Source organism: Equus asinus, chromosome 23 (genome assembly GCF_041296235.1).
Source record: "Equus asinus isolate D_3611 breed Donkey chromosome 23, EquAss-T2T_v2, whole genome shotgun sequence".
Classification (NCBI taxonomy): domain Eukaryota; kingdom Metazoa; phylum Chordata; class Mammalia; order Perissodactyla; family Equidae; genus Equus; species Equus asinus.
In genome coordinates, this window is record NC_091812.1 from 34,498,032 (window position 1) to 34,514,520 (window position 16,489).

Consider the following 16,489-nt stretch of genomic DNA (forward strand, 5'->3'; position numbering starts at 1 on the left):
TGTCAATGACATGTTGGTTTCCTGAATTTATATACGTATATACATCAAATGCGGAGTAACACAACTTATACAATATATACCAAATTATTAAAAGAAATTACCCATGGGAAGGGAAGACAAATTTTACATAGTAAAAGGCAGACTTTGATTTTTTTCTATATAGATATCTGCATTGTTTAAATTTTTTTATAATCAACAAGTATACATTATTTCATAGTTAAATTCACACTCAATATAAAGAAATAAAGTATCTGCCTGGCTGAAAAGCATATGAATGGCATATTAGGGAGAAGGAACAATCTATACAAAGGTACAAACACGTGAAAGTACATGGCATATCTATAGAATATCAAGCAGTCCAGTGTTTGCAGAGCAAGAAGGATGTGTATTGGCAGAGGATGAGGAGAGGATTAAAGCTGTGTTAGAGAATAGTTCACAAAGGAACTTACTAAACGCCAGGCTAAAGAAAGCGTTCCCTAAACTGTAAGAAATAGGGAAGCATATAAAGTTTTAAGCAAGAGGGTAAAAAAATCAAGTCTACATTTCAGAAAGATCACTTTAGAGGCAGTGTGAAGTCTGGGCCAAAAGGGAGGTAAGAAAATAGGCTGGGAGATCACTTCGGCCAGAACTTAAGCTAAATCAGGGGCAACTGAGAGTATGAAGGGGAGAGATTTGAGATTCATTTCAGAAGACAGGACTTGGTGGATTAAGCTGAATGTGACAGATAGGGAAAAGGGAAAGTCAAAGATGCTTCCCATGGCTTCTAGTTTAGGAAATTAGATAGCGATGGCATCGATTTAGGTAATTCAAGAACAGGTTAAATGAAAAGATAATAAATTTTGTTTTGGAGATGCTGAGGTCAAAGTACCTCTGGAAGCAGGTCCAGGTGCCCAACAGGAAGATGGATATATAGCTTTGAATTTGAGGAACAAGGTCAGGACTGGAGCACATGAATACTATTAACCAGAACAGAGAATTTTAATCCTGTGGATACGATCTTACCCTTGATGTAATTTCACTGAATTCTTGAGGCAACTGTCAAAAGTTGACCAGTTCCATTTATTCTCATAGTTGTAAAAGTTTCACAGAATCGTTAAAGTCTCTGTAGGCGACAACTTAAAAAAGTAAGCCAGAGCTTTTTGTCTTGGTCTCTCTTAGTCTTTTATTTTTTTTCCCCTTCCCCTTTTGTCTACTATTCTTTCCCTCTTTCTATCTATCAAGTTAAGGAAGATATTGGAAGTATAACATAAAAAAACCCTTTGTTATCAAATATTTTCATATTTTTGTCTTAATTGTAAAAGGCAAAGAGAAGAACATTTCACAATTCTACCTTTAATAAAACCTAAGTTAAATAATGATTTACCTATGTGACTCTCCACTGATTCTCTCTTGGAAGTTATTGACCCTTAATTAACTGATAGCCTCAAGGCAGTCAACTCCAGCTGTAGCTTTAACCACAGAGGTGCCTGAAACAAATCCAGTCCTGTTGTTGCTCACCGTCAGAGATCCAAATCACACTGTACCTTTGTCTAACTGATGATGCCCTAGTTTGGTTGGAGGTGGAGAGGAAGGACCTGTTGGCAAGGAAACAGCTGCTTCCTTCCTGAGCCAAGGAAAACCCGGAAGGTGACAGATGGGCAGAGCAGAAAAGCAGCCAAAAGTTGCTCTGGCTCCTGGTTGGCAAGGATTTTCACTGAGGCACAACTGGATATTTTAAAGCATATCAAAGACTGAGAGGGTTTTACCTGCCTGGGTGCTCTGCTGAAGTTTAACAGGGCTTCCCACGCATTTTCTACACTTGAAACACTTTTAAGTTTGCAGTGGTAGAGAGAACCTGGCCTCAGCCTACGTACAGTGGGCTAAGACTGCAAGGCACTGTCCCATTTCACTTTAGGATTATACCCAAGAGAATGCACTTTCTGGCAAAAAAAAAAAAATTCATTTTCTGTATAGTAGTTATATTTGTAGGACTTACTAGAATTATTATTAAAAATTTCATTAGAAAATCTTTTTCTTAAATACTTTTACTTTTATATATTTTAAAAGATTTGTTGCAAACTCTTATATTTTGTTCTTTTATCATTCCCCCTCCCATCCACTTCTGTACCCAGAAAATTAAATATCCAAGGATTCCTGGGTAAAACAGACAACCACTGGATTGACATAACTAACATTTTAAAAATGGCTGTAAATAGGTAACTTGTTGTTCTTTATCAAATAGAAATTAGCAATCACTGAAAATAACATTAAAAATTAGTGTGGGCATGAAGTATGGAATTTTAAAACATCAGTTTACTATGCTGATTAATTCAACATTTATATTTGCATCAGAACTTAATAATCCCATAAATAAATAGAGCTCTCAATTATTTTAAAAAATCAAGGGATAACATATGTATTTAGACACATTAGCAGCGTAAAGATGTATGCTTCAACACACTTATTGGGAAAACGTCTGAAAATATTACTACACTGAATTCAAGGGCATCCGCAGGAACCTGACATAAAAGTTCTCTAGAATAACGACAATTCAGGAAATTCCAAAAAAGGAAAAGGGTCAAATAGGAAATAGCCTCCAATTAATCGACAAAGTTCAGTGCTTGCTCCAACTTGATTTTTCTCTCTATTGCAAAAAAACCGAGTCTCAGGATGGGTGGGCGAATCACTTAGATGAAAGTTCATCTACGGGAATAAACGGAGAGGCCGCTTGGGCAGGCGACACAGGAGAGTCGGTGGTAGTGCTGACTTTCGCTGGTGAGTTACAAGAAGATCCGGCACTGCTGCTGTTTCCATCAAGGGTATCTGAAGACACACACACACCAGGATCTGACAGCTGTGCAACGTCAGAAGAAAGCATGGTGGTAATTCCCTGGAAAAATCTCTTTGGCTGATACTCAGTTTCCATTTCACATTTTCTTTTCAATGGTCCAAGAACACTTGGTCTAATGCAATTAATGGGACTCTGGCTTCTCCGGGTAGAAAATCGGGTCGTTGGGCTGGGAATAGGACTTGGAGGCAATCCATTGCTACTCACAAAACTTTGCAAGGATGGTGAAAAACACTGCTTCCCAATTCCCCGGGTGGGTGACGGCGCTGGTGACACCGGAATGAAATCGATGCGCTTCGGGGAAGCGGATTTCTCCACATCGTTGTCACTCAGGCTGAAACTTTCCTCCCAGGAGTGGCTTATCTGCATTGCGTTCTGCACCTCGCGCTCGTGGACCGTCTCTCGGTTGATCAAGTCCATGCCCTCCTCCTGTTTGATCTGGTGCAAGCGGCTGCTGTGCATGCGGACGGGGGAGGCCGGTAGCAGCAGGCCGTGGCGGTTCGGGAACGTCGTGCTGTTCCGCCTGGCGCTCGGCGCCTCGGCCTGGAACACCGGCGAAGTGTCACTGAGGCCGTGGATCAGGGGGGCGCTGTTAGACCTCCTGAGGCCCCCGCCGCCGCTATTGCCGCCGCCCTCCGCCGGGCTCCCACCCGTCCCCGGAGGCAGCTCCAGGTCTAGCTCCATCTTCTCCTGAGCCATGTCGGAGGCAGGGAGGCGGGGGCAGTGCTCAGTCAGAGACCTAGAACTCCCATTCCCCGCAGTCCAGGGCCGCCGCTGCTGCCGCCGCCACCGGGAATCTGTCAGCGGACTCGGCCCTCTGCGCATGCGTGCCCCATCGCGCAGGCGCCCTGAGATCTCCCTCGTCGCGGCGCCTGCTTAATACGTAACAGCTGCGCCGGAGCCCTAGGGGGAGGGGCGAGGAGTGGTTGGGCGGCTAGTCTGTATGCTTTTCTTCCGCAAATAGCTGTTGCGCGCACGTCGCATTAACGCGTGTTAATGAGGTTGCTATACTCGGGAGTATATATTTAAAAAACAAGAGCTCTGAAAGAGAGGTGATGTGGAGCTGTATAATGGGGAATGGGGCGTGGCCTAACCAGAGAGGGCTTCCCCGAGGAAGGCACAATCTCCTGAGATTTGAAGAAGTAGGCGAAACAGGTGTGATGTGCAACTGTCCGGGAAGCGGGAAGCTAGGGCTCCCAGCCAGGTGGCAGGCAGAAACCAGGAGGGACGGGAGGAACGGAGGGAAGTGAGGGAGTATGGCCTGGAGTGGAGAGTGAGGGCTGACAAGATGTGAGGTGGTCCCCATTCTGCTTTTCATATATTCTGAGAACAATGAAAACTCTGAAGGTTTTCAAGCATGATTATAATAGCGACTGAAAACCTCGCTGGCTGCAGTCTGGAGAATACATTACTGGGAGACTAGAACCTCCAGGAAAAAGACCAGCGAGGATGATGATTGGCACTAAGGTGGTACTGTGGGAGAGGAGATGGAGAGAATGCTAAATTTAAGAACTATTTGGGTTAGGGGGAAAAAACCAACCTATAAATGTTTTACTATTATTTTATTTCCAGTTATATTTTCAGCATAAGCATCGTGCTCAATAATGTTCATTCAGTATGAAGGATTAAAGGAAGACAAAATGAATAGGTCCTCACACTTTAAAAATAAAAACACAATACTTGGCTCATGTAATTAATAGACACTTTGACATCTCATTAAAATGGGTCTATATTTATTTCTTCATGTATTCAGTCAGTCAAGATTTTTCTGCATACCTTCTATGCACCAGGCACTGTGCTATGAAATGGGCCCTAATATGAGGAGATTAATTTCTACCGGGGGAAAAGAGATCAATAAATGAGTTTGGTGAACTGGCAGTAAAACAAAAAAGGGCTGTGCAGCTGAAGCATAAGGGGGGGAGGGGTGTGAAGGGGTACATGAGTTTGGATCACATTCTAAGTATGATGAAAAGCCACTGGGGAGTTTCAAGTAGGAGAGTGATATTATCTGGTTTAGGTTTTAAATATCACTTTAGCTCTGTGGAAAATAGACTGAAAGACGGCAAGAGGGGAGGCAGAAAGACAGATTAGGAACCTATGGCAATGGTACAAAGAAGAGATTACTGGACTAGGGTTGTATCACCAATAGGATTGGCAGATGGCTTAGATTTAGATGGTGAAAGAAACATAATTCAAAGGCAACTCATAGGTTTTTTTTACTTAAACTGGGTAGATGGTAGTATCATTTACTGAGATAGGGAAGGAGTGTGTTTGGAGAAGTGGAAATTAAGAGTTCTTTGGTCAATTTGAGTTGGAGGTGGCTGTTAGATATCCATGTGGCGATCCAAACTGAAAGAGAGCTTAGTGATTTTTGTTCCTCCTCTCATTTTGCAGCTCACGTTAAGATTCAGAGAGGCTAAGTGACATATTCAGCATCACACAGCTTATTTAGTGGTGGGAACCAGTACTAGAATCCAAGTCTCTTGCTTCCTACTCCATGTCTCTTTCCACTGCATCTCAAACAGTTTTTAATTTGAGGTCCCTGTAAAATACAGGTCCTGATGATAAAATAATGTTGATCATTCACTCCTATAATTAATTAGAAACTGATTTAAGCTTTTCAAGTGCCAGTCACTATTCAAGGTGCTTCACATGTAGTATCTCATTTAATCCTCACAACAACCCAAGAGGTAAGTATTATTGTCCTCATTTTACAGAGGAAACTGAGATGCAGAGATTATGTCCCAGGATGACAGTAAGTAGCAGGATCTGGGCTTTCTGGCTCCAGAGACTGGGCACAATGTTGCTTCCTCCAAGTATAATGACGTTTCAGGACTGGGATAAACCACTTCCAGATTGTTTGCAGCTTTGTGAAGGCAACAGTATTTGAGACAGGATTTGAAGGGTAGGTATGATTTTAACAGCGAAATGACATTTTATGTAGAAGTGGCAGCATGAAAAGAAAATAGTGAATTTGGCTAATACATGAAGTACATGGAGAACAACAGTAATGGGCAAAAAGTTGGAAATGGAAGTTGGAATGAGAGAATTGGAGCTCTGAATGCCAGGCAAAAGTGCCTATATTTAACATGTGAGACAGTAGGGAACCATTGAAGGTTCTTGACCAGAGGAATGACACGATGAGAGCTACACTTTAGGACCTGTCAGACAGATCAGGGATGGAGTCAAGTGGAAGAACAGAAGGTAGAAAGAACCAACATTTTCTAAGCGCCTACAACCTGCCAGGCACTTTAAACCCTCCATAGTCCCACTTAATCCTCATTGCGATCCTATAAATTAGATATTGTTATGCTCATTTTATAGAGGAACAACTGAAGTTCAAAAGTGAAAAAGGCGCTACAGTGACATGGAAGAACAAAGAGCTAAACCAATCTGAATCAAGGTCTCACTTCAAAACCTATATTCTTTTTGCTGCATTTCCCATGGATTAGAGAAGGAGAATCTGATTGCTAACTCTGGGATAAAAGGAGAATCTAAAGTTGGGAATGGCAGAAAAAGGAGATGGATTTGGGAGACAGGACTAACCACAGCACCTGACGGCCTGGATGTACAGAGGATGAAGAGAGAGGAGTCACAAATGACTAGAGTTCAAGTATGAGCAGCTGAAAGAATGGTACAACATTATTAAATAAAAACAGGGAAGAGAGGAGTAAGAGCGTCCAGAAGAAAATTAATATTAAAGAGGAAAAAGCATTAACTCTAGAACTTACTTTATAATATCCATAGCATATTTCTAATTTGTGTATTACTAAATTATTACTAATGTGGCTCAACTGTGCTGACACTATTCATCCGTGTCTGGATAAACAATGATCATCTTTAGTAATAAAGCACAGAGATGGTGATAAGTCCTCCAAATCAAACATCTATGCCATTTGGTTCTTGCCTGAACACACCTATTAGAGATCTTCACTGTTTCCTTGTTTCTACCCTTGCCTCTACAGTCAGTTCACCCAATGTTCAAGGCAATCCTTAAAAAAAGACTGGAATACTCACTTCTCTGTTCAAAACCCTTCAGTGAATTCCCACTCAGAGAAAAAGTCATGGTCATTGTAATGGTCTGTAGAGCCTTATCTGTTCTGGGTCCCTGCTGTCCCTTTGACCTCACCTCCAACTATTCTCTCCCTCACTGCCTCCCCTCCAACTGCCGAGGCCTCCTTACTGTCCTTCAGCCCACCAGGCACCTCCCGACTCCACTTGGCTTACTCTTCTTCCAGTGGATGTTCACACTGCCTCATCCCTTCAGGTCTCTGCATAAATGTCATTGACTGACAGGCTTTCTCTGACCTTACCTTATAAAAAGCATCAGCAGTTCCCAAGACCAAGCCTACACTCACTCCCACGCCCCTTACTGTTTTTATTTTCCTCCAGAGCACCACATGGCACATATGTACGTATTGTTTTCTTGCCTCTGATCCTTAAGAAGGTCAGCTCCAGCAGAGCAAGGCCTTTGTGTTGTTTCCTGCCATACACTAGTATCTAGAACAGGGCCTGATACATAGCAGTCAATCAGTAGTGGCTGCATCATTGTGTGAATGAATGAATGGACTAACGTAGCTTTGTGCAAAAGGGAAGAGAACTCCATTATTTCAAAATCCAGCTTAACAGGCTATTCTAGACTGATTCTTAAGTACTCCCTACTTGGACAATTCTTTTTCTTATGTGGAGATTATTATTATTATAGTGCCCTCCAGCCCACACAGGTAGATTACTTGAACTAACCATTATGTGAACCCTAAATTTCCATTCTTTTTCAATCATATGCTGATACACACTTGATAGAATTAAAACGCCTGGTGCTGAGGATTCTAAGCAGTGTTTAGTATATTTAGTTACTGCTTCCTCTCAAAGGAATAAAAGAGAAATGAGAAAAAACAGCAGCCGTAAAATGCAATTCAGCCTGTTGCAAATGAATAACGCCAGAGGCAGGATTCAGGAAATTGTCTCTGAGTGAATTCATCCTTCTGGTTTCACTCCGGGTATGAATTAAATAACACAGTTAGTTGAAATTCATGCTCATTCCTAAATCATAAAATCTGACATCTATTCAATAGTTAAACTTTATTGTGATTAATACTATATTTTCTTAAACTAACAATTTCCTTTTAATTTCTATGGGCAACTTCTCATTATTAAATCTCTAAGCATATGGCAAGGCAAATATCCACCTCTGGATCCATAAATGTCAAATATGGACGTGTATATTTACACGTATAATCTGAGATGGACTGGCAAATACCTCAACATCCCACGTCATCCAGTGTCACCAACCTAGAATAAAAATATTGCAGAGGAAAACTGTACTTTCAAAGTATAGGAACTTAGAAGTGTTAACTGGTGCAACTACTTAGGAAAAATATTTTGACAGTACTCACCAAAAGAAAATATATGCATGTGCTATGACTCCCGGATATATACCCAAGAGAAATGCATGCTTATGTCTACTAAAAGACATGTACAAGAATGTTCCTTGCATTATTATTTATAATAGCCCCAAAATGGAAACAACTCAAATGTTCATAAACAGTTGAATGGGTGAATAAACTATACAATAGAATTCTTTACTCAACAACATGAATGAGTTACAATATAATGTTGAATGAAAGAAATCAAACACAAAAGAGTACATACTCTATGACTCCATTTTTATGAAGTTCAAGAATAGTCAAAACCAATCTATGGTGGTAGAAGTCAAAACAGTGGTTACCCTTAGGACTATGACTGGGAGGGGCACAAGGAAATGTTCCATATGCTGATCTGAGTGCTGGTTACACAGGGGTACATGTATTTAAATTTATTAAGCTAAATAGTTGAAACGTATACACTTTATATGAAGTCAGACCTCAAAATGCTATCAATATAGAAAAAGAGAATGGGAACTCAGAATGTAAATGGAGGACAGAATAGAATAAGAATGTGGTTCAATTGGAAGGAAGATATTTTGTTCAAACATTAACCACAAGTCTAACTCTAAACTGGGATGTTGAGTTTCCAAATCTCTCTGATGCACAGCAGCATCAGGGGAAGACCAGCTGGCTGGCCTTGACAGAGAAAGGATGGAGACAGACGCACACCTCAAGTTACATTTTCCTGGGGCTCTAAACACCAATAGACCCCAGCAGCCTCACATAAACACTGGATACTTGTCTGAGACCTGTTACAGATCACCAACAGAACCATTGGCAACCCTTAGTCCTGCTCCCACGGTGCCCTCAAAGTTATTTCTATGAAGGGGGACATGAAGCCTATTTTATAGCCTTTGACTTTCTCAACTGCAATCTTTGTGTACTCTGTTGAAAGTTGGCTCTGCAATATCCTCCTAGCATAATCCATGAAATAGACCAGAGTTAAACTAACATCAAAAGAACTCAGCAGGGGCTGTTATTACACATGGGAAGAATGAGAATTGTGTTTAAAGACACAATTTTGGCCACAAGGAACTTATTTTGTTATCATGATGAAAGAAAAATAGTAGATGATCTCAGAAACTTATGGACCATTCACTTTCCAATGACTGAGAGCCAGCTAAGTGCAGATATGTATTTACCCTCGAGGTTGCTTCATCTAATCCTTAGAACTTCAAAGCAACAAGGATTTGAAAATCAAAGCAGAAGTTTACCAAGGGGCTTTTGACCCCTCTCACCTTTCATGTTTGGTAACAGCTAAAAGCCATCACACCACTTGCTTGGACCCACGCCCACCGGATGGAGGAAGTAAAAACGTAGATAGGGCCTCAAAGGCCTGGTTGGAAGAAGCTTACGGCCTAGACTCTCAGCAAAGTTCAACTAAACAAATAAACGTGATTGTACTGACTTTCTTCAGTTTTTTCAAGGAGAATATCAGGGAAGATATTAAAAACAGCCAGCCAGCCCCCACTCTGCTCTCTTAAGTCTTTTGAATAGAATAGAAAGATGAGTTGGTATCACTCTTTGTTCCTCGCTGATTTTATACATTTTAGGCAGTGTCCATTTTTAGTGCTTCCCTTTGGCAAAAAACCAGGGTTATGATTGGTGTCCTTTTCTGTGGCTATATGCTTCTCTCTGCCTGTCTGCTGTCTTTCCCTTGAAGGATTAATCCATCTGACAAGAAGGAAAAAAGAACTGATGGCTTTATGGATAATGTATAAAGTTAACTTTAAAACATGCAAAAGCTGCAAACCTAGCTGTGTGTTCCAGTTGAGTGTCTGGGAGACTTCGATAAGGGCTCCACACATTAGGGCACAACAGGATGACAGCAAAAAAAAAGTTCAAAACCTGGAGTCAGACCATCAGACTGCTGGCACTGTGACCTTGAACAAGTCTGTCAACCTCTCTGGGCTTCACTTTTCTCATTTATGAAGTAGGGACACCACCTCTTTGTAAGGACCAAATGACACAATGTCCATAATAGGCCTCGCAAACAGCAAAGACCTATACAAACTGGTTTCTATTAAAATCCTCAGTGCAATGATCACAAAATGAGCCTGCCCACTTGTCTACTACTCTCACCAGAGGGCTTCCCTTGCTTTCTTGCTTTCAGTTTGATTCTGTGGAACAAAATTCTCTCATCTTCTTTCCTGACATCGTGGTCATTTTTAGAGGCATACATTTCTGTGGTCCAAAAGATATGAATTGAAGGGCTGCTTTGCAATCAGGTAGACAGCTTCTGAGAAGAAGAAATAAGAAATGCCGCATTTCGAAGAATTTCCCTCTCTGAGTCTGTCTGAGAAGAGATGGAGCCATGGGGTAGGGAGGCCAACAGTAACTAACAATGGGACTGGATCAGTGAATACTATTCCCGCAGCAAGCCATTTGTTAATCCCGATGGCAGCAGCTCCCCTCCCTGGTCACGTGAAACTTTTCAATTGGGACTAATCCCACAGGCTTATTCTTATTCACTTTAAACCCTGTTTTGAATTACTGCTGTCTGCTACTGTCCTTCCTGGCATATGATAAACTGCACAGGGACACTCATTTGCCTTTGCCTGACAAACAAGTTGAACTCGGCTTCTCTCAGACAAAATGAGAAGAGTAAAAGGGAAGAAAGTGGACAGAGTTTCAATGTTACCAGTCCTCAAGACGTGTCTTTCCCTCCATGTAGCTGATACCTTGTAGGGATGCTCTGAGGAGCAGGTCATATGTTCCAAAGAAGTTTGCAGCTGCTGTCCCCAGACCTAAAGATTCATAAGCTACATGCTGTAGGGAAATTTTTTTTTGGCTTTAGAGGGTGACAACTGCACAGCCAAGAGCCACATAACCTCTAAGACACTTTAAGATGGCAAGGTTTATTACTGAGAAAGACAGCAGTTCACAATTTATTCTTCTTTCACCCGGCTTTACCTTAGGCTAACAATGACAAGTAAATGCAACCAAGAGTATTAAAGACAAGGGCGCTCTAATTCCTCCGCCCCCAAACCGACTCATTCATGGACTGAGTGCTACTGTAATTCAGCATCAGTATGCCTTTTCCACCTGCAGCTCGATTTGTTAGCAGGAAATGAATTTTTACCACCCATGGAGTTCAGAAATCTGTGAGTTTCCACTTATTAGAAAGTGGTGCAGAGTTTTCTTCTTTACTCTCCTTTTCAAAATTAAAAGTCTAAGATGGACTCCTTCAGCCCTTACAATTAAGACACTTTTCACCAGACAATGTTGTTGTCATTAGCATCATCATAAATAGTAGCTTGCATTTACCGAGGGCATATGTGCCAGGTACCCACCTAAGTACTGTGTGTATATTTAACTCATTTAGTCCCTATACCATCTCTAGGATTAGTATCCTCATTTTATAGATGAACAAGGAACAGAGAGGCTAAGTTGCCTGAGATGACATAACCAGTTATGGTAGAGGAATTGGAGCCCAGGGGTCTGGCTTCAGAGGCTGAACTCTAACCACCATCCCCACTGCCTCTCATGAAATACTCTTGGATGCCTCTGACCTGCCACATTCATGGTGCTCCAGGTTATCTTCGAAGAACGTTGGTGGAGTTGACATGGACAAGATAATCATTCTGCTTATCAGAAAGCAGATGAAGGGTTCATGTAATTGCATGGGCTTACAGAGGTTACAAAATGAAGCAATTAATAAACGCCCTATTTGTCCCAAAGCAGTCATGAAAACTAATGCAAAAGATTAGAACTACAGAATGTTCAACCTGAAAGGGGCTTTAGAAATCCCCTACAGCAACCTTTATCAGCATGGAAACTGAGGTTCGAAGACAGCTAATGATTTCTTCAAGGTCAAAAAGGCATCCAGGACAGAGTCAGAATACTTTATTAAATTTGTAGGGATTGCCTCCTAACATTTGCTCACTGGTTTCCCCTTTCACTTTAAACTCTTTCTCTAAGCAATAGTATTCACTTCCATGGTTTTAAGTATGACCAATGTGCTGATATCTCTCAGATTTATATCCCTAGAAAAGGCAGACCTATCTATAGACTGTAATATATAACTACTTACTGGACGTTTCCACCATATGTTCCACAGGTCCTTCAGACTTATCCACAAATGAACTCACTTCTTCCTACCCCAAATCTGTCACTTCTCCTGAGAATGAATTACACAACTATCTCTCCAGACAACCACATCAAAACTCAACATATTCTAGATCTCTCCTCTCCTTCATGTCTCCCACCTAATCCATCACTAAATCTCTTCAATTTTACCTGCCTAACATCTGGGATCTTTCCCTTCCTTTCCGCCTCTATTACTAAAGCATTCTGTCCCCACTCCCGACCACTGCAATAGCTTCAATTGAGTCTTGCTCATGTTAGGATGGCTCCAACCTTACCCAATTTACAATAATGCTGCCAGAGTGAATTTCTTGAAATAATCTCATCAAGGTACACTCCCTTCCTTTTGCTAAAATTCTTCCATTAATGTCTCTCTGGAGGGCAGGAGGGCAGGCGGGCAGACTACAGAGAGGAAAGCAGACTGAAAAGGAGGGAGGGAGGAAGAGAGGAAGTAGCTAACCCTACTATCTCCCCACATTTCTCTCAAGCTCTACTCCCTTTGAATGAAAAGTACAACAGTATTTAAGAACTTGGGCTCTGAAGTCAGAGAACCTGGGTTTACCTGCTGACTGTAACTTACACATGTGTGACCGTGGGGGTTAAGTTACTTACTCTCTCTGAGACTCAGTTCCTCATCTAAATAATGAGGATAATGGTCCATCTATCAAATGGCTGTCGTGAACGTTAATTGAAGTAATATGCATGAAGCTCTTAGAACACAGCCAGACATGAGATTCCTCAAAACAGATCCTGGAACCATAAGCAGTACATCTTATGTAACTAGACTGCTGTCTCGCTTCTCCTTCCTAGGCACCAGCCCACCTAGCCAGCTCCTCATCCAATATTTATTGAGCACTGGAACTATATGCAGCTCACTTTGAAGACTGAACAAATACAGGTAACAAAGCTGCTCAGCTAGAACCCTGAGATTTCAAATTCCTTCATGCTACACTCTAAATCTGTTAGGACCAAGGCTCTTACAGGGTATTATAAAGATGAAAAAGACCTGAGGGGAGTTTAGAGTCCAGGAAAGAGATAAGCTGCACATTATTAACTATAATATAGGCTAGATCTTGTGCCCTCAGCCTTTAGTGAGCATCAGAGGCATCCGTGGAATTTTTAAAAACAAACACAAAAGAGTCCCAATATGGAGATTCCAACTCAACAGGCCTGGGGCAGGGTAGTGGCATTTTTATTAAGAAAAAAAAAAATTCTCCAAGTGATCGGATGTGCTCCCAAAGTTGGAAACTACTGCAGTAAACAACATGTCTACTGCTCACAAGTACTTATTGAAGTATGAATAGTTTAGAAGATAAGGAGATTGCTCTTAGCTAAGTGCAGGGAAGAGGAGAAGGTCTATGAAGAATTCTTAAAAAAATCACCCCAAGAGAGTCCACTTTAACCTGCCAATTTGGAGCATGAGAAGCCATCCTACAATAGTACTAATTAAGTAAGACTTTCGACTGAGAATTTTTGTTTTTCTATTATCTGGGCTCCTTTCTATCCCTGTTTTGACCTGGAGAGGTCAGAATCTCAACAAGATGTGTAAGGCAGGGAGAGAGAGGAGGAGAAGGGCATCCCTCCTTAGCAGCTGAGATGTTTGCCTGCAGCAGACCCTTACCAAGGAGAGAGAGGAGCTGAAATGAAGTTGGAGGCTTCGCCAATTGTATGGCATCTGACATCTAAGATACCAGCTTGAAACAGTGACATAAAGTGACAGTAGAGGGGCTTGCCCAGTGGCATACTGGTTAAGTTTGTGCATTCTGCTTTGACAGCCTGGGGTTCGTGGTTCGGATCATGGGCATGGACCTACACACTGCTCATCAGGCCATGCTATGGCAGCGTCCTACACACAAAAAATAGAGGAAGACTGGCACAGACATTAGCTCAGAGCCAATCTTCTTCACCAAAAAAGTAAATAAATAAAATGACAGTAGAACATTTTATTGCTTAAGAGCGAGCAGCCAGGTTCCTGAGCTTTACACTAAGAAGTGAGAGCAGACCTTTCGCCATTGAACAAACATCCAGAGAGAGGCAAAAATAAAGAGGAGTTCCAATTACATCCCATGAGTCCTGCTTGTTACACATAGGATATCAGACACTTGTCAAATGTGGCAGACACGCTTAAGAATATAAGGATTGTGGGGTATTTTTAGTGTCTGGAAGACACCTGGTGATCTTGGAGAGAGGACTCTAGTAGAGGCAAAGGGAGAGAATGTACAAAAAAATCAGAGTGAAGGAGGGGCACCCTAAGTAGATAGTAAGAAACGAGGCAGCCAGATAGACTATGCTTTGAAAGATTCAGCTGATTAAGAAAACATTTTTCAAGTTCTGACTGGGTGCCAGGTGCTTTTGCGTAGACTTAGAGGAAAGCAAGCAATAAAATGTCACCAGTGACGGGTCATGGAAGGGCTCTTAAGGACAGGATTTCTTAAATATTTTTTATATCCTAAGCAGTGACTAGTGGTAAGAGAAATACAGGTGATATAAAGAAAATTGAGATGAAAAGCCCTGGAGTGCATCAAGGAGAGGGAATTGAGGGCACAAGGAATAGATTATAAGTACTCATTTAAAGTCTATCAAATAACCTTTAGCTTTAGATCAGTCGAATCTGGGAAAACTACCTTGTTCCTTTCTTCATAAATAATAGCTAGTTGAGATTCAGAGTGCCTCTGACATTTAATCTGCTCCATCACTGACAACATAACAACTTCCACCTTTCTTCTGCAAAAATGAAGGGAAAATGCAATTAATGCTATTGCTTCTAGAATACCTAACAGATCTGGTAGCCAGACATAGAATATAAGCTAGGGGAGAAAACCCCCACAGCATAAGTGACAGTGAAAGCCTGTGCCATTTTTCCCACTTAATTTGCTTTTGGAATGTGTAAAACCTAAAGGCCCAATTAATCTTAATGCTGTGTTAAAGAGCAGCAAGATTTCTCTGAGCTAAAAAGAATTCTGCACACACTGCAGAATTCAGAAGGAAGAACGCACTGAGGAAGACGGAGACAACGGCCAGTTCCCGGCAAAGACGGGCTCTCTGAATTTGAAAAATAACAGATTTTCAATTTTAAAGTAAGATGAGGGAAATTTGGCTGTATTATTGGGTATGAACAAGTTGTGCATTTAATGAAGCAAATATTTCATAAATTTTTCAAATGTTTCCATCACTCTTCCCAACAGGGTGACTCAGTCAACTCCTAGAAAGACCACTGCTTTACGACTAAGAGTCCAGCAAGTTTGCCCGGTATCTCTCTTTGGTTTTTTGTCAACGATTGAAATGCTTCCAAGGGCAGGCAGATCGAAGGAGAGAGAGCACTAGAGAAGGAGCATTTGCACTTAGACCGGAGAGCCCTTGGGCATCTTAAGGAGGCGGCAGACACTGCTCACTTCCAGCCAACTGTTGCCCTGGCAGAAAAGGGTGTCAAGCATTGCCAGAGCTTCTAATTTTTCAGGAGAGGTTGAAAGTCCAGATTTTTAAAAATGTGAATTCTTGTAATTTGTAGATGTTAAATTTTTTAAAAATTAGAAAGCTAACATATTGGGTGGGACTGATCAAAAGGGTATAAAGGCTGGCTTAGACTGAGGCACAAGCTCATGATCTCTGAAAACCCATTCTTTTCTCTCCTTACTTTAGTCTTGGCCCTCTTTCCCCAGGACTGTCATTCCTCTAGTCCTTCCATAATGTCCTCTGTCATTTTTATTTATACTGAACCCCTGTCTCCGGCCACACGCTAAGAGAGGGCAGCAGCCATGTCTTACAGGTGCAAGAATGCCCTGCAGTGCTTAGCATAGGGCCTGGTGCCTGTCATGTGCCAATGAATGGCAGTAGGTGACACCTTTGAAACCTCCTAGTGCATGAGGCATGCATCCAGTTTTCTTCCCACTTCTATCCCCAACAGCACCAGTCCTAACTAGCTACACATCTTACTGACTTCTTTTGTTGTTTCTAGTAATTTTTCAGTTGATTCTCTACTTTCGAGGTATGCACTTCAAATATCTACAAATAATAAGTTTGTAACTTCCATCCCAATCTTTATATCTATTATTTCTTTCTCTTATCTCCTGGCTGGTACTTTCTGAGTCAGGTTTAATAATTTCAGTGAAAGTGAGCATTCTTATCACGCATTTGATTTAAATGCGAATGC

The 16,489-nt window shown here is 41.5% G+C and overlaps 2 protein-coding genes across 3 annotated transcripts in view; both read right to left on the reverse strand.

Moving 5' to 3' along the window:
- PIP5K1B (phosphatidylinositol-4-phosphate 5-kinase type 1 beta) overlaps nt 1-16,489 on the reverse strand; it is a 274,960-nt gene that overhangs the window by 204,250 nt on the left and 54,221 nt on the right. The window lies entirely within an intron of this gene.
- Nucleotides 144-3,682, reverse strand: PABIR1 (PP2A Aalpha (PPP2R1A) and B55A (PPP2R2A) interacting phosphatase regulator 1). Its single transcript, XM_014846779.3, has one exon. It carries the CDS (start codon nt 3,650-3,652, stop codon nt 2,663-2,665), a length of 990 nt encoding a protein of 329 aa, XP_014702265.3. The 5' UTR covers nt 3,653-3,682; the 3' UTR covers nt 144-2,662.